We start from the raw sequence: 16,982 nt of genomic DNA on the forward strand, positions 1-16,982 counted from the left end.
TAAGTTGTTTCTCAGCTGAGCTTTAAGAAATGCTGGAGAATCAGGAGTCTAATGTGGGGCCTGGTGGTCTGACAGGATTCCTACACATTGAGACAGGGCAGATCCGTGTGTTTGCAAAGCCAGAGGTGGTAAGAGTCATAATAGATTTTGAAAATTGGAAGACCTGGCCACCTCGGTATTGGTCAGTAAAGACACAATTTTGGATCCACTCCAGCCCCTGAACAATTAATGGAGTACCCAGCATATACTCTAACAGGCCTTCCTCCAGACTGGAAAAATGTCAAGACAGGTGTCTCCAACTGCTTGCCTTAAATTGAAGGTAATGGTGCGCCTCTCTCCAGGGCTATTACAAGGTTAAACAAGAAAACATCAGTGAAATTACCCAGCTCTCAGCCCTGACCCAGAGATTAATTTCTTTCTTCTGCCTCAGCCATTAAGAATCTCAGCAAAGCTCCCTCAGAAGCTATATGACTTCCAGGGGTCCTCACATGTCCTGTCCCAGGTATCTGTTCAGTTTGACATGTTCCACCTGGGAAGTGGTTTTCAGACAGAGTTCCTCGGAGCTCTGGGGGTTAGAGGTGGTGCTTTGGGGCTTGTCGCCCTGGGCTGGTTGTCATCTGCCCCATCCCCCAAATCCATCCTCTGTCCCGCTCTCTGCCGTGGAGGCTCCCTTGCCCTCTGGCTTCCACTCAGGTTCAGCTAAAGGTAGGATGGACTGGAGATCAGAGGAAGAGAAAAGAGTCAGAACATTTCTTCCCTGCTCCCTTCCTGCTCTGGGTCATGTCTCTCACAGTGGCTTCATCTCTCTACCTATGTCTGTACCATCTGTCAGGTGGTCCACTGTGATACTGTGATACTGTGATTTATAACAAGAAATCTATATTTGGTCTTTGTCCTCATTTCTGGCACAGAGCTCCCAAGACTACATATACACACACAAAAACGCACACACGCACACATACACACACACACTGAAATTGATGATCGGAATTTTACATTCCTGTCTCCAGCTATAACTAAGTTTCAGTGACACAATTTCTTCCCTTCCCCTTAAGTCCTAGAGATAGTAACAGCTCCCCATTGTTTCTAGCCTCTGCACGCTTCAACATTCCTTGTAGGTTCTTTTAACCATACCCATCTCTCTACAGGTAGTCCCTATATTAAAGCCTCTAAAACTGTGCTGTCCAATATGACAACCTCTAGCCACATGTGATGTTTGAATCTAAATGAAAATTAATACAATTTAAAATGCAGTCCCTCCATTCCACTAGCCACATTTCAAGTGTTCGGTAGCCAATGTAGCTAGTGGCTACCATCTTGAACAGTTCAAATATAGGAATTTCAATCATCATAGAAGGTTCTGTTGGACAACAGTGCTCTAAAACCATCTGAGTTGGATTGCTTCCTGCTGGAATTAACTAGAACATGCCCCCATATCAATCGGAACCTCTTTTATATGGTTTACATAATTGGGAATCCAGCTTAAACTGTCATTGATCCTTAACTATTCTAACAGGCATTCAAGACACAATGTTTAACCCTCATTTACTGAACATGGGAACAGGTAATGGTGCAGCCACTTTGGAAAAGTTTGGCACTTCAAAATACTAAATGTTTTAAACCACATGGGCATAAGTATATGACCCAACAATTCCACTCTTAGGTATATACCCAAGAGAATTGAAAACATAAAAACATACACATGCAAAAACTTGTTCACGAAGCATTATTCATAATTGCCAAAAACCGGAAAAAAACTAGATTCCATCAATTGATGAATGGATCAACAATGTAGTATATCCATACAATGGAATATTATTCAGCTTTAAAAAGGAATGAAGTAGTGTACTCATGCTACAACATTGACGAACCTCAAAAACATTATGGCAAGTGAAAGCCAGGCACAAAGGACCACATATTGTATAATTCCATTCATTTGAAATGTCTAAAAAAGGCAACTTCATAAAAAGGCAAATCCGGAAGTAGACTGTGGTTGCCAGAGGCTGGGAAGGTAGGGGAGAAATGAGGTACAGGGTTTCTTCTTGAGGTGATGCAAATGTTCTAAAATGGATTGGGGTGCTGCTGTCCAGCTCTGTGAATATATAAAAAATTCGTTAAATTGTACACCTTGGATGTGTGAATTGTATGGTATGTGAATTATATCTTAATAAAGTTTTTATTAAAAAAGACATAATATCTAAATGTGATAAAATTTTATAAAGCAGTATGCTATTAGAAACATGGCTGGACGTGGTTCCATAGTGTAGTGGTTAGCACGTCTACTTGACATGCAGAAGGTCCTGGTTTGTACCCCAGTGGAGCCATGGTCCATGGTCTATAGCCGTATCACCCTGAACAAGCCTGATGTCTGACCTTGGAAGCTAAGATGGGTCGGGCCTGGTTAGTACTTGGATGGGAGGCCACCTAAGAAGACCAGGCATAAATAATAATAAAAAAGAAAAAACAAATTAAAAAAAGAAACATGGAGGTAAATATCAGTAGAAACAAGCTAAAGGAATTTAGGACAGTTGTACAGGAGTAAGATTTGTAGGAGAGAGTACAAGGCATTGCTATTTTTCATTTGCTTATGCCTTGCAATGCTATTTGAATTTTTAAAACTGTGCATTATTATTTTGATAGAAAGATAAAAAATAATTGAAAAAAAAAAAGACTTTATAAAAGTGGGCTTTGCTACTGAAAACAACTACTTTAAGAAGTTATTTCGTATCAACCCCCTGAGTTCGGAGGCCTGTTTACTCAGGAAAGACACTTTCACGAAAGTAACCTAGCGTGTCAGTAGTCTGCCCCATTTCCAGTGGGAGACAAAAACAGTGTTCCATGAGCCTAAGAAAGGGTCAAATAGATCCTCAAAGGAGGAGAACAGGAAGGGACGTGGGAGGGATCTGTGGAGGAGTCTAGAGTGAGTGTTCTAGGAGGAGGGAACACCTTGAACAAAAGGGCCAGGGCTGACTGGGCTGGAGCATGGGATAAGGGGTATAAAGAAGAAAAAGCAACTTGGGCTGGGTTCAGAGCTCATGGCAGTTGGAACAGGAGTCGTCTTGTTGAAACCCCTTGTATGCCAATTCTGTTTGTCATGGTCTCTTTGGACCCCAGTTCTCAATTTCCTCCCTTGTGTCATTACATGCTGAGACTAGGGGGCTCTAAGCAGGCCTGGCTTCCATCTCAAACCACCCTTTTAAACCCTTTTCAACAAATATTTACTGCATATCTACTATGGCATGGCATGGCACTCAGTGCTGAGAATACACGGGCTCCCCATGGTGCCAGCTCCCATGGAACCTACTGGAGCCATTGATAAAAGTTACAAAGGGAAACCACAAGGACTTATGAGACTACATAAGAGGGGTCCCTACTTAAATCTGGGGGTCAGGAAAGTCTTCCTGGAAGAAGTGATGGAGAAATTCCTCTTGGGTCTCAGCATCAGGAAGAGCTGGGCATTTCTAGGGCTCCAACTGGGTTCTGGCTGGGAGCCTGGGTTTCAATGGCTGTGCAATGAGGCATCAAGTCAGCCAGTGGGGCTGGAAGGGGTGGCATATGTGTCAAAGGCATTCAGAATCCCAACTCCTCAGGCTTTGTGGAGCCTGATCATTCATTAATCTTAGCTCCTTTGGGGCCTCCTCCAGTCTCTATCTCCCCTGGGATCCACCAGATGCCCAGGGAAGGGTGATATCCCAGCTCTCAATCAGCAATGTCCAGACTCATCTTCCTCCACTTCTGCTACTCTCCTGGAAAATAGCCTTCCAAAGGCAAGAGGCTGCATTTCGGAGGGTTTGGTATCCTGGATGCAGCTTTGATCTTGAACTCCTCCTGTAAATTTTCCCATGACTAAGTGATAACCCCAGGAGTTAGAATGACTCTAATGTCTCCTCTGCTCTGCCCCGAGAGACTCTTGGATCTAAAGTGACTGTACACTGCTCATCTAGGTCACACCTCATCTCTTCTGGGGCAGCATAGACAAATAGCCCCACAGGCCCCACTCTCTGGCCTGGCTCAGGAGGACGTTGTCCCACTGATACACAGGACTGGGAAAGAATTGGCTCATTTTCCACTCATTCATCACCACTGATCCCATTTCAGGTTAACTGGTGGAGACAGACCAGGACAAACCGCTCTAGGTGTTGCATCAGACATCTGTGCTGTTGGGCGCAGTGGGAGAAACCACAAGCAACCTGAGGAGTAGGGAGTAGGGGTTAGGGAGCCTTTAGGAAGAGGTCCAGAGCTAAGACACAATAGACATAGTAACTGGTCTTCCCCAGTCAGAAGAGAGAGAAAGGTATCACTGGCCTGAGAGAAGAGAGGAGGCATCTAAAAAAAATGCAAAGGAAAGGGCCTGCAACAATAACCCACTCAGCTGGTTAAAACTGCTCTCTCTTCCCCCATTCTGCCCTATGCTCTTCAGTTAACACGTTTTCCACAGTTGCATCCCCCACTTCCAGGATTCTCCAGCCCCTTCCTTATCTCTGTAGCTGTGTATGAATGTCAAGACTGTGTGGAACTGTTTGTTGCGTTACAGTTAGAGCTCAGCCTCCGGTTAAGGAACCTGCTGAGTGGGTGCGACATCAACGAGTGCTCCTCTCTGTAAGCTAGGAGTCCCAGTCTTGTCTCTCTGTTCAAGAATCTGGTAAGAGCTGATAGCACCAAGGTCCCTACAAGACTCTACAAGACAAACGACCTGTAAGACCAGGGGTCTAGAAATTCCTCCCCTGCAGCACCCCCACCCGAAGCTCCCCCTCCCCAGTCTGAGTAAGGAAGGACATGTAAAACCTCAAAGGAATCACATCCCCCTTGCATAGATACTTCAAAAGTATATAAGCTGTAATAAATCCAACTAGAGTGAGCTTGTGCATGGAGTTGTTAACTCCACATGCTCCCCCGGCCTAATAAATTCTCCTTCCTCTAAACAAAGTTGTCCGAGCGTCTGAATTCCTCCATCGGGTGTCGCTTCCTGCAACAGGCCCAGCCTGGAGAGATGAAATTATCTGCCCTGTTCTGGGGGAAGGCTAGAGCCTAGCCAGGGGAGAGAAGGGAGAAAGAAAACAAAGGCAGATGTGGAGCTGGAGAGACTGGCTCCAGCCAGGCTATGGGAGACCTTCTCAGTCAGCTTCAAGCTTGTGAACTTTCTCTTGAGGGCAATGTAGAGCCATTACAGGTTTTCAATAAACAGCAAGGAACTTCACCTCTGTGGTCTTCTTCCCCAAAACCCATCACCCAAATCTAGTCATGAGAAAAATACCAGACAAGTCAAATGTTAGGAATATATTACAAAATACCTAATCAATACTCCTCAAAACTATCAAGGTCAGCAAAAACAAGTCTGAGAAACTGTCAGACCAGAGGAAACTAAAGAGGCATGGCAACTAAATGTAATGGGGTATCCTAGAAGGGATTCTGAAACAGAAAAAGGACATAAAGGAAAAATTAGTAAAACCCAAATAAAGTGTGAGGTTTAGCTAATAGTAATATGCCATACATCCATACAATGGAATACTATTCAGCAATAAAAAAGAATGTTACAAGGAAGAATCTTAAATACATGCTAAACAGAAGAAGCTGACACGACACAAAAAACCACATATTGTAAGATTTGTATGAAATGTCCAGAATAGGCAAATCTACAGAGACAGGAAGTAGATAAGTGGTTGCAGAGATTGGAAGGTGAAGGCATAATGAGGAGTGATGGGGAGGGAGTGGTAATGGGTGGGGTTGCTTTTAGGCTAGGCAAAAATGTTCTAAAATTAGATTGTAGTGATAATTGCACAACCCTATGAAGATACTAAAAACCATTGAATTGTATACTTTACATGGGTGAATGTCTCAATAAATTTGTTAAAAATATATAAGTAACACTGTTGGTTCATTAGTTGTGACAAATGTGCCACCGAAAAATGTTAATAGGAGGAAATGAATGAACTTTCTGTGCTATTTTTGTAAATTTCTTGTGAATCTACTAAACTATTGTAAAATAGAAAAGGCTTAAATAAAAATTTAAACATGCACATACAAAGTCTTGTTTTTTTTAAAGCAAGGGAGTTAAGTGCTGATAGGTGCTTAAAAGAGGGACATGGCCACAGAGAGAACTTAGTGATATCCATGAGGGGAAGAGGCGTTCAGCTGGATGGGGTATTAGTTTCCTACTGGGGCTATAACAAATGACCACAAACTTCTAGCATCAGAAATCCAAAATGGTTTTCACTGGGCTAAAATCCTGTCAGTGGGGCTGCATTTTTTTGTGGAGATTGTGGGAAGAATCCATTTTCTTGCCTTTTCCAGCTTTTCCAGACTACTGCATTCTTTGGCACATGACTCATCCACCTTCAAAGCCAGAAACAGTGTAATATTTTTGCCTCCCTTTCTCACTTTGACCGTCCCGACTTCTTTCACTTCCTAAGACCCTTGTGATTACATTGGGCCTACCTCAATTATCCAGAATAATCTCCCCATCTCAAAATTATTAATCACATCTGCAAAGTCCCTTTTGCCATATAAGGTCATGTATCACAGGTTCTGAGGTTGAGGATGTGAAATTCTTTGTGAGGGGCATCATTCTGTCCACACAGGCTATCATCGGGGAGCTTAATACAGGAAGAGGTTGTGAGGGTAAGAGGTCCGTTTGCGACAGGGAGAGCCTGAGGGACCTGTGGGATGACATCCAGGGGAGTCACCTCCTGTGCTCCTACCTATTCACCAAACACTAATCACTAAGGATACGAACGTGAACACTGCATTTCATTGGTCTTAAGACACCTGCTTTTCACTTCTGAAATCAGGATGTACCTTTTAATCAATGACATCTTACAAACATAATTGGTAGGGTTTCCCTTCTTATTGACATAAAGCCATCTTACAACCAAAGGTATTTTGGAGTCAATGAAAACCTGGCGTGGCCTGGCACTTAAGAGTGGGTCTCATTATTACAGAAGTTGGAGGCCTCACTTACATCAGGTAACCCCACCCCATCCCCGCCCAAGTCTTTCCTAGTTCCAGTCCTGGTTCCTTCCACCCTGGAGCTCCCATGCATCCACGGCTCTGGTGCTCAGCTCTCCTGTAACTAACAGAATCAACCAGAGCCCTGGCCAGACACATGCTCAGCTCTACCACGGCGGAGTCCAGGAACCAGCCCCTCTCCCCAGGTATAACTTGTCATGGGAGTCAGATCCAATGGCTCTCCACCTGGCCACACATTAGAAAGACCTGAGAACTTTTTAAAAACCCAACTGCCAGGCCACTACCTAAACCAACTCATTCGGAGTCTCTGAGGAGTGATTTAACAGCTCTCTATGAGATTCCAATGGACAGCCAAGTTGAAAAAGTGGAGGGAAAAATCTAAACTGGTCAAGTGAGGAGAGGCTTTAAGCCATACTGATGGGCTGGGAGGGTGGTAGTGGTAGGTCCAGACTGTACAATTATACTTGTCTATCTCCCTCTTCACCTACACTCCTGACTGTGAACTCCTGAAAGGGGACCAGCCCAGTTATCTCAGTTTCCTCAAGGCACTAGTTCAGTGCCAGGCACACTTTGGAAGCTCAGGAAATGTAAGCTCAGGGCTTCAAGGCCAGGTAGAAAAGACCTAGTACCAAGAAAGGTCTGGGAAGGGAGCCCATTGGGTCTGGGCCAGTCCTCTGATTAACTGTGTAACCTTCAGTGAGGTGCTGTCCCTCTCTGTGCCTATTCTATGGATGGTTTGCCCAGGTGGCCTTGGAGTCCTTCAAGAGTCAATACTGAGTCTGTACTTCACCTAAGGAGCCTGAGAAAATGAGAAGCCAGTGAGTACCATGCTTCCTACTCAAAACCAACAGATGCCCCAGCCCATCAGACCTAAAATCTCCGCTGCTAGGGCTCTACCCTGCACTGTTTGCAAGGAGAGACTCTGAGGTCCTAAAGACCAAAGACCGAAGAAAAGCAAAACAGGAAGCCCAGAGGATACCAAAGAATGCCACACGAGTAAAGAGATTTTTAGATGGTGATCTGCATCCAAAAAGGGAGGCCACTGTTCACCTGACAGCCCTGGCTCTGCCCTTATGAACAGTAAACAGGAGATGGTTTGAGGGACCAGAACTGTCAAAGAGGAACTTCATGAGGAAACACTATAAGACCAAGGCAAGTCCAAAGGGGCTGTGGTCTCTGGCTTCTGGCCATCAGCAAAGCCAAGGCCCTAACACACAACTAAAGGCTTTTATTGGGAAAGGAAAATTGACTGAAAAGTTGCCCCCAATATCCTCACTGCCTGAGGCAGCTGGAGCCTCCTTCACAGAGTCCAGGAAAGAAGGGGCCACCTAAGTGAGCCCTCAGTAGGCTCAGGTGTAGAGGTCAAAGTCAATACGTTTGGAGTTGTAGAACTGTCCACCAGGGGGGTCCAGCTTCCGACAATAAACACCATCCGGGAAGTAGCCTTCATTCACCCAGGTCTGCAGGAAGAGAGAGCAGAACTAGAAGAGGACTAATGGCATGGGGAGGTAAGAGGGGAGAGAAGCAGCAGAAAGGGGTTTACCTGCATCTGGGTGCTGGTAAAGGGCCCGTACAGCTCAGCATCCCCTGTGTTCTCCCACTTATACTCCCACATCACATCCAGCAAACCATCTCCTGGCGAATCTGCTTCTAAAATAACAGGCAAAGCCATTTGGTCCTCAAGTGCCCTGCCCCTGTCTGCAACACTCCTCCTCTGCCCTTCAGTCTCACCTCTCTGGGCAGGGGTTGGGGTCTCCAGCTCCCCCTCTGCCACTTCCTCAGCAAACATGTCCAGAGAAGGTGGGGGCTTGGGGTCAGGGTGTCCCTGGGTCCGGCACCCCAACCCCTTCAGCCGCATGGCCAACCGTTCCCTTGTCTCCTGATATACACCAAGGTTGCCCCGGGCCACCATTTGGTCAGCCAACCCGGAGAGCCGGTCCAAGCGCTGGGGGGAACTAGGCCGCCTAGGCCCCTTGCTGCCATCTTTGCCTCCTCCTCTGGCCCCTAGGCGCCTCAGCGCCCCAGCCACTGTCTCTCTCGGCAACAGCAGCTCCAGAAGGCCCTCCAGGAGGGCTTGGGCACTCATTGGTGTCTGGCCCAGGCTGTCCTCCTCCTCTGAGTCTGATGGTGGGTGCTGATCAGGTGGCCGCTCCCTGATCTTAACCTGTAATGTGAAAACAGGAAGGTTTATTTTCTACAAACTGTCAGAAGAGTCCAAGCACTTGCTGCCTCCAGGCCCCAACCATGCCAGCCCCTGAACCACACCCAGTCAATGTTGTCTAGCCAGCTGTCTCGTATCTGAGCCTCCCGGTTCAAGAAGTAGTTGCCATCAGCATCAAAGTGGCCTTCCTCCATCTCTTCCTGTAGGTTGAAGGGTGTGATCCGTACCCCTCCCTCGCTGGGGAGTGTGGCTGCTTCCTGACCTGCACGAAAAACACAGGCATCCCCTGCTAGGCATGCGAAAAAGAGACAGGGGCCTCCCTTGCCCACATTCCCAGAAGCCCCTGTTTATATCGCCCCCCCCCCCCCCCCCCGCAAAGAGTCAATTCTTGGGTACAGCTTACCTTCTACATCCTCTGAGGCCAGGATGTCATATTTGCTGGACCCCTCATCATCATCATCCTCCTCATCGCTGTCCAAAGAGTGCTTGCCTTTAAAGCGGCTCCCAGGACCTCCTGCCCCAGCCACAGAGTCCACCAGCTGTGAACAGAAGCCAGCCAGTTGAGAGATGCAGGTTACTGGCTAGTCCTCAAAATGCTCTAGGATCTGGACTCAAACTGAAAATTCAAAAGCTAGCTCCTTGTATCCTTTCTTTGTTCCCCCAACCTTTTCCCTCTGCTGGCTCCTAGTTCCTTTTTTCTCTCTCTTCTTCCCAGAATGCAGGAATCTGGCCCCCTCACCTTCTTCTTGGGGACACTGATTTCGTCTTCATCATCCTCATTTCCCAAGCCTTGGAAGGTCACTTTCCTCTTTGACATAACTGGACAGAGGGGCCTTCACCAAGCTGAACCGAGGGAAAGGGTGCAGATTAAAAAAACTCACCGCGAGAGGGCCCCCAGCACAACAAACATTTCCCCTGGTATGTACTAGATCTCGTATGGGAGGAGAGGGAGGGCAGATTCAGGGGCTGAAAGAGGAGTTGGCAGCCAACGGGCCCCTGGGACCTGGTTTGGTATCCGAAAGAGTTGCTGGAGCAAGGTCTTAGAGGTGGGCGTGCGGAGGAGCCCCCCACGAGCACCCCCACCCTTGATGAAAGGAGACCGGTTCCCCCACGTGACCAGCCCCATTCCAGGTCCCCAAAGTCCTGGGCGCCAAGCAGGTCTTCAGGCTGATACCCACTCCTCCACTGCCAGTTCCCTCAGAGCCCGTGAGGCTCGGGCGGACACAGGACCTCGTGTCCTGGCCACCCTGCGCCAAACTCCCAATTCCGCGGGGTGACCCCAGCTGTCCCGGACTATGAGTACAAATAAGAGAGGCGGCAAAGCCACAAGGATTCGACCAGTCCCACCGGTAAGCGCTCACCTACGAGTCCAAGGCAGGCGGGGGAAGAAGCGATGCTTTCGCCAAGCCTACATCCGGGGCACCGGGCCGCCATCACCCGGAAGAGAACTGAGGAAGGCGCCCTGAAGGCCGGAAGTTGCTTCACTCTGGTTAGAGGACTAACTTGAACGGCAGGCGGAAGTACGTGATGAGCCGGGGAGACACCGCCCAGCCCCAGAAGTGACGTGAGCTGTGTGGGGCGACAGCGGCCAGAAAAGGGGATATGTGAACGCCTAGACCGTCTTCGGACGAGAGGGATGGCGGGAAGTGGTTTTGAGTCCCTCTCACTGCAGTAGAGACTCTGGAAGAGTGGAGCGCACTCTACTTAAGGGGCACCCAGGATCATGATGGAAGGCAAAATGCGAATAGGGCCAGTAGATTCTTGCCTTAGTTTCCTTTTCCACGGTTGCATACCTTTCCCCAGGGCTGGTCAAGGGCTATGCAACCCTCACCATCTCAGTAGAACTCTTGCCCTCCCACTCTCGGCATCTAGTTGTCTGCCCTCAATTAGTACGAGGTGCACCCTTTCTCTTTTCCCTGATGGCCAGCCGGGAGTCCGCTGACCATTCCAGGGGCACTTTCCAAACCCAGCTTCCTTTAGGACCCAGGGGAAGTCGTTTACACCCCCACTCCATCCCCAGGCGAGTTCCTGGTTTCTGAGGCTGGAAGAGCCATCACAGAAGTGGCAGTGACACCTGTGCCCAGTATCCAGTCCAGTAGCTCCTTGTGTTTTGACCTCTGGACTGGAAAAAGGCAGCAGAGCCTCTCACAAAGCCCCTCATCAAACAGGGCCCCAGCCAAGTGGCCCCTGCCCAGGTTCTGTAATTTGGCCCAAGAGGCAGAGCTGGAGCATGGAGGTGGACAGAGTGGGTCCCAGTGGTTTGGGGACAAGACCTCTAGCCCTTGAGGACACTCAGAAGCTGAATCCCATTAGGCGAAGGCTGTGCCCAGAGCCTAATGGAACTATAGGAGGACCGCATAGAGGTCCCCGGGGTCACAAGATAGACCACCCCTCCTCTTTCCTTGCCGGCAGTGTTTTCTCCCAGATTGGAGTACCATGAAACTGCACGGAAAGTGCATGCTGTTTCTTCTGTGGGCACAGAACACAGGCTCCAGACCCAGAGGACATCTTGCTAAAGAAGGGGTCCAGAAATACCAGCTACCAGTACCATTGGTTCATCCTCTGGGGAAACAGGAAACCTCTTCTACCAAGAGCACCCTGGGCCTCACCCTGTTGAACTGCCAGATGGAGCCATGCCTCAGAGCCACAGACCTGCCTTTACCCTCACGGGTGGAGGGCACAGAGGGTGAGCAGGATTACAAGCTGGCAGCAGAAAACCAGGAGCTGGGAAGCTGGATGTGGGTGCTAGTTGTGCTCCTACTGTCCCTGGAGGCCCAGAACTGGCGCTGTACCAAGCAGCTGGCCAAGAGCCCAGCTTCCCTCCCCCCACCCCCAGGACTGTAGCTTTTTAGCCACCCTGTCTCCCGTCTCCGGCTTCCAGGAGTTGCATGGATGCTTTGGGAAGGAGATACGTAGAGGGCTTCAGGAGGCCACTGACAATGGAAGCAGCATATCCCAGGCAAATATGAAGCAGGATCTCGACAACTGTTGATGAGTGACTGCAAGATGTGCCAAAGGCCAAGAGGTACCTACCTGCCAAAACCTGCAGGCTGCTTCAATAAATCTTGGCTCATTAGTTGTTCCCTCCCTCCCCAGTCCTTCTAACCCCTTTCATCAAATAACAAGGCAGGAGACAGGCCCAGCTACAACAGTGGGTTCTTTTCTGGTTCCTCAAAGGCCATATTGGGTGGGGGCAGAGACAGGAGAGAATGTAAACATTGGGTTCCACCCCCTGGAGCTTAAGGGAAGACCCCCTCCCAGAGAGGGGCCAGAGGGTTGGAAGGGAATAAGATGAAAGGTGGGGACCCTGGTGCGACAAAGCAGGGGAAGGTAGGTGAAGAGGGAGAAAGCAAGGAGAATGGTGGTATGTGAGGAAGTGGGGGACATTTCCTGTTCCAGTGCATGTCCCATTAAATAAACTAGAGTGCAAGAACATTGTGGAAGAACCAAAGGATAGAAGATAGAGCGAACTCCCCTATCCTGGGCCAACCAGGTCCTCTGTACATAATTACAATACAGAGATGTCCAGAAGTTGAACAAGGAGGGCCTTCACCCCCAGCCAGGAAGTGGAAGAGACAGGCAGGACTGAAAAAGGGAAAAAGGAACCCAGCTCCATTTCATGGATAAGGGGAGTAACTGGAGTGTAAGAATCTGAAAACTGCTGACTCTCATCGCCAAGAGACACCCCTGTGGTGACAAAAGGCCAATCAGGACAGCACCTGGGAAGGGACCCCACAGAGAACTGGGCAGAAGTGACAGAGACCCCAGCAGGGCCTAAGTGGAGGTGAGGGGTTCCAGACTTGTTCAACGGCTATCCCAGGGAAATGCAGCCACCCCATGCACTCTGACTGTCCTGACTGTGTAGGAATCAACAGCTGGCAAGCAGATGAGAAACCAAGCCACTTTCCTCAGAAAGAGGGACAGCCAGCTGAGGGGCCTGCTTTTGGCTGAGGGGAAAAGGGGGGGCCATGCCATCCAGTCCCAGGGCAGAGGTCAGAAGTAAGCGTCCTGCCGGGCCTCAGATGCCGAAGACCTGTTCCCACCATCCTGGGGAGCCGAGGGCCCATCTGCCTTTCGACGCAGTGAAAGCTTCCTGCCTTGGGCCTTCTTCTCCTGCTTCTGTTGCTCCTTCTCCAGCTTCTGCCGTTCCTTCTCCTGCTTTTGCCGTTCCTTCTCCTGCTTCTGCTGTTCCTTCTCCTGCTCTTTTTCCCATTTCTGCCGCTCCTTCTCCTGCTTCTCCCTCTCTTTCTCCTGTTTCTGTCGCTCCTTGTCACGTCCCTTTTCCTGTTTCTGCCGTTCCTTCTCCTGCCTCCGGGTCTCCTTGCTGGGACCCAGTGGGGTGCTATTTCCAGTAGGCGAAGGAAGGGATGGATGCAGTCCCTCAGCGGTGACCACTGGCCCTGGGGCAGGCCCAACACTGGCCCTGCGAGCAAGAGGGGGTGGAGAGGAGGCCCCTCCAGCTGCCCGGGAGCCTCGACTCTTGAGGCCAGGGAGGCTGAGGAGGCTGGAGGAGGGACCCAGAGGTGGCTGCTGCCGCCGGCGCTCCTCATGGATGGCCCGGGAGCCGTGCAGTCGTCGTGAGGGCCGATACTGTAGCTCCCCCCGGGTTTCCCGCCATTTCTTGAGCTGGGCTGTGTTCTCTCGCTCTATCAGTGCTTCTGTTACTGGGAGGTTAGTCACCTAGATAGAGAAACGAGTATCAGAATGCAGATGAAGATGGGGATGGCCTGAAGCAGGTGTGGGGTGTGCCAGGGCCTACCTCATGAACCAGGAAGTCCTCCTGCATGCACTGCTGGGGCAGGTTGCGCAGCTGCTCCATGGTTTCATACATGCCTTGGCAGGAGCGCAGCTTTTCCACTGAGCCCAGCGTGTGCCGCAACAGCACCAGGGCCACCCGGAAGATGATCTTGACGCCTGCAGGGCCAGAGAGAAGACATCACAGGTAACCGGGCCTGCAATCTCAGCCTGTCCCCTTTAGGAGTGACTCACAGCCCCTATCCTTGTCTATTGCCAATCTTACAGATGAAGATACTGAGGCCCCGAAAGGGAGACAAGCTGCCATGGGTTTCAGGTTCCGGAGAGGGAGAACAGGCTCTGGGTTGGTGGCAGAGCCAAGACCAGGTCTCAGTTTCTCCAGCCCCCAAACTCAAGAAGCAACTTCTGTCAGCATGCTGCCCACTGGCAAGCACATGGAAACCCCAGCCCCCTCATGGCCTGAAAGACTACAGAAGTACCTTCACAGAAGAACATATCCCAGACGCGCAGCACTGAAGCCCAGGGCAGGGTACGGGCAAAGATGCACATGAACCACTCTGTCATGTAGAGCACGGGGTCAATGCGCTGCCGCCGCAGGTGCCGGTGTGCCAGTGGGGAGGCCCGGCGCAACAGTGCAAAAAAGATTTCTCCGTCCAGCTGAATGGCCTCCTAGAGGTGGAAAAAGCCATGAGAAGAGACCTACTATGGCTCCCTTGGGGTAGAACTGGATCTAGCAGGGGATTCTCACCTCAGTGGGAGAGATCTGCAGGAGAGGGACAGAGGACAGAGGGTAGGACAAAGACCTCCCTGTGGCCTTGGGGAAAAGTCACAGCCCTAGACACTCACCAGCCCTGCACTGTAGTAACCGGGGAGGTACTTGTCGCAGATCTGCACCAGGCACCAAAAGGCTTGCTGAGAAGGACAAGAACAAGGAAGGAGGGATGGGGCCTGAGAAACGGCGGAGAGCTCCCCCACCACCACTGTATGCCAAGGCTCTCCCAGCCCCTACCCAACCAGGACCAGAGCATGCTGACCTCAGCAGGCATGTGCATGAGCAGCACTGCGGCCACAGGGGCCTGGGCCTGGCAGTAGCCCTCATCGGGCCGGTAGATAGTGTAGGCCTTCAGGATTCGGTACAGGTCTTGTTGCCTGTGGGTATTGGGAAAGATGATGAGGGCAATCACAGGGGTTGGGAGTGCTCTGCCCCAAACTAAATCCGTTCCCCCGCATCAGCCCCACCCTAGATACATATTAACCTCAGAGCTTTACCACCACACACCATTCCTAGTCCTGCCTATCAAGCTTAAGCCAGACTAATACTGCAATCAAAGCATTCCAGGCTCCAGCCTTCCATCCTTGCCTGCAGACCCCACTTGCCCCCTACCATTCCCCAGCACAATCTGTGCTCGCTCTCCCTCCCTCATCTGCCAGCATCCCATAAACCTTCAAGGTCATCTTCTTCGGAAGCTTTCAATATCCAAAGCTTCATTCCTTCTCCAGCACTGTCTAAATGCTTCTGCCACCCCAAAGGAGGAGCTCTCCCAGGGCAGGGCCTGCCTAATCTGTCTCGCTGGATTTTATCAGTTCCCCCTCAGCACATCCAATGGGCCCTGGTTCTTACTGCAGGCTTGGGAAGCCAGCTGTGACTCAGACCTTTCCCTCATCTCTGCATCCAAAAGAATAAAATTTTGGCCCCAGACCTGCTCCTCTTCGTTGAAGGTGTCACATCCATTGCTGTGTCTGGGAATTCCTCTCCTCAGCCCCACGTCAGAAAACAGAGAGCCTTCTTTTACTCCCCATGACTAATCTCCAAGTCTTATCAACGCTACAACCTGAATTTCATTCATGTGTGTTCCTTCTCTCCACCTCCACAACCACTTCACAGCTCAGATCTTCATTTCTTACCCAGAAAATAAATAACAATCTCCCAAATTCTCTCCCTGCACTCAGTCACACACATACTCCTGACCACTGCTTATAATAATAGTGTTTTCCAAAATTCAGTCACTGAAGTGTGATATTCACTTGTACTTTATCTGCATACCACTCCTACTATTATTTACTTAATATTTTTCTCCACTCTGCAATAGCATTCATGAAACAACAGGTTTGATATGCTAGTTATTTAACCTAATATCTGCCTGCTTCTGTGCCCTGACTTCTCCCCTGCTGCTATGGGTAAACTGTCTGTGATCCTGGCCAAGCAGTTCTTCCACTGGGCACTGCATCCCATCCCTTCTTGCCTACACAGGCTATCACTCCAGCAACCTTCTTATCTCTCCTGCATCATCAATTTTTCTCTCTCTACTAGATCATTCCTGTTGGCATACTAACATCTGTTACTTTCTTTAGCTTAAAAAGTCTCTTGACTCCACTTTCCCCTCCAAATACCAGTTTCTTTCCTTACCTATTCAGCAAAACTCCTCCAGAGTGCAGACTTGCTATCTTCAATTTCTTTTCTCCCATTCTCACTGCTGCCCACAAAACTGCTTTTATCAAGGTCAGCAATGAACTCCACAGTGCCAAGTCCAGAAATCAATTTGCAGCTTGACTTTACTTGGCTCATCAGCACCATTTTATACAGCTGATCCTGAAACCCTTTTTTCACTTTGCTGCCAGGAAACACACACTCCTGGTTTTCCTTCCACTTCTCCAGCTTCTCGTTCTAGTCCCCTTTACTGGTTCTTTCTCATCTTCCCATTCTGGAAATGCTGGAGCTGCAGAGCTCAATCTCTGAGCTTCCTTTCATATCTATGCTTGCTGCCTTGACGACATCCAGTTCCATGGGTAAGATTTAGTCCCATCCAGAGGCTGACAGCTCTTAAATTTCCAATTTATGTCCAGTTTAAACCTCTCCCAAAATCCGGAATTGTACTCATTATACATCAAACCCACCTGACATCCCCATCTGGATGTCCAAAGAGCATTTCAAACTACATATTTCAACGATGAGCTCCTAATATATCCTCAAAACCTACTTTCCCCCAGTTTCCCCCATCCATATCAGTATATAGAACTCCATTCATACCAAATTCTCAGACCAAAAAACCTTAAGAGTCATTCATAACTTCTCCCTCCCTCCCTCTCTCTTACACTCTTT

The 16,982-nt window shown here is 49.3% G+C and overlaps 2 protein-coding genes across 4 annotated transcripts in view; both read right to left on the reverse strand.

Moving 5' to 3' along the window:
- Nucleotides 1–5,262: 5,262 nt before the first annotated feature.
- On the reverse strand, nt 5,263–10,638 carry CD2BP2 (CD2 cytoplasmic tail binding protein 2). 3 transcript variants are annotated; one of them, XM_015591073.2, is made up of 7 exons: nt 10,489–10,638; nt 9,867–9,970; nt 9,531–9,666; nt 9,232–9,389; nt 8,698–9,130; nt 8,510–8,610; nt 5,263–8,426 (listed from the first exon to the last, which is right to left on the reverse strand). In XM_015591073.2, the coding sequence occupies exons 2-7, from the start codon at nt 9,942–9,944 to the stop codon at nt 8,316–8,318; spliced, it is 1,017 nt and encodes a 338-aa protein (XP_015446559.1). In that variant the 5' UTR covers nt 9,945–9,970; nt 10,489–10,638; the 3' UTR covers nt 5,263–8,315. The 3 variants fall into 3 exon arrangements, with proteins under 3 accessions (XP_015446559.1, XP_006914179.1, XP_015446558.1); XM_006914117.3 differs by having other exon boundaries at nt 8,510–8,616; XM_015591072.2 differs by lacking the exon at nt 10,489–10,638 and adding an exon at nt 10,306–10,462 and having other exon boundaries at nt 8,510–8,616.
- Nucleotides 10,639–12,266: 1,628 nt separating this feature from the next.
- TBC1D10B (TBC1 domain family member 10B) overlaps nt 12,267–16,982 on the reverse strand; it is a gene marked incomplete at its 5' end in the record, with an annotated part of 10,635 nt that continues 5,919 nt past the window's right edge. The window contains 5 exons of the mRNA XM_006914234.3: nt 12,267–13,807; nt 13,887–14,041; nt 14,362–14,551; nt 14,729–14,794; nt 14,917–15,031. Of these exons, the coding sequence (XP_006914296.3) occupies nt 13,121–13,807; nt 13,887–14,041; nt 14,362–14,551; nt 14,729–14,794; nt 14,917–15,031 (1,213 nt within the window). The remainder of the gene's footprint in view (nt 13,808–13,886; nt 14,042–14,361; nt 14,552–14,728; nt 14,795–14,916; nt 15,032–16,982) is intronic.

This window comes from Pteropus alecto, unplaced genomic scaffold, assembly GCF_000325575.1.
Source record: "Pteropus alecto unplaced genomic scaffold, ASM32557v1 scaffold44, whole genome shotgun sequence".
In the NCBI taxonomy this organism is placed as follows: Eukaryota; Metazoa; Chordata; class Mammalia; order Chiroptera; family Pteropodidae; genus Pteropus; species Pteropus alecto.

Coding starts and splice junctions, on each gene's coding strand:
- CD2BP2 (XM_006914117.3), bottom strand. CDS start 9,944: ATGTCAAAGAGGAAAGTGACCTTCCAAGGCTTGGGAAATGAGGATGAT. Junction 9,390..9,530: donor GGCCTCAGAGGATGTAGAAG/GTAAGCTGTACC, acceptor TTTTTCGTGCAG/GTCAGGAAGCAGCCACACTC. Junction 9,131..9,231: donor GGCTAGACAACATTGACTGG/GTGTGGTTCAGG, acceptor TTCACATTACAG/GTTAAGATCAGGGAGCGGCC.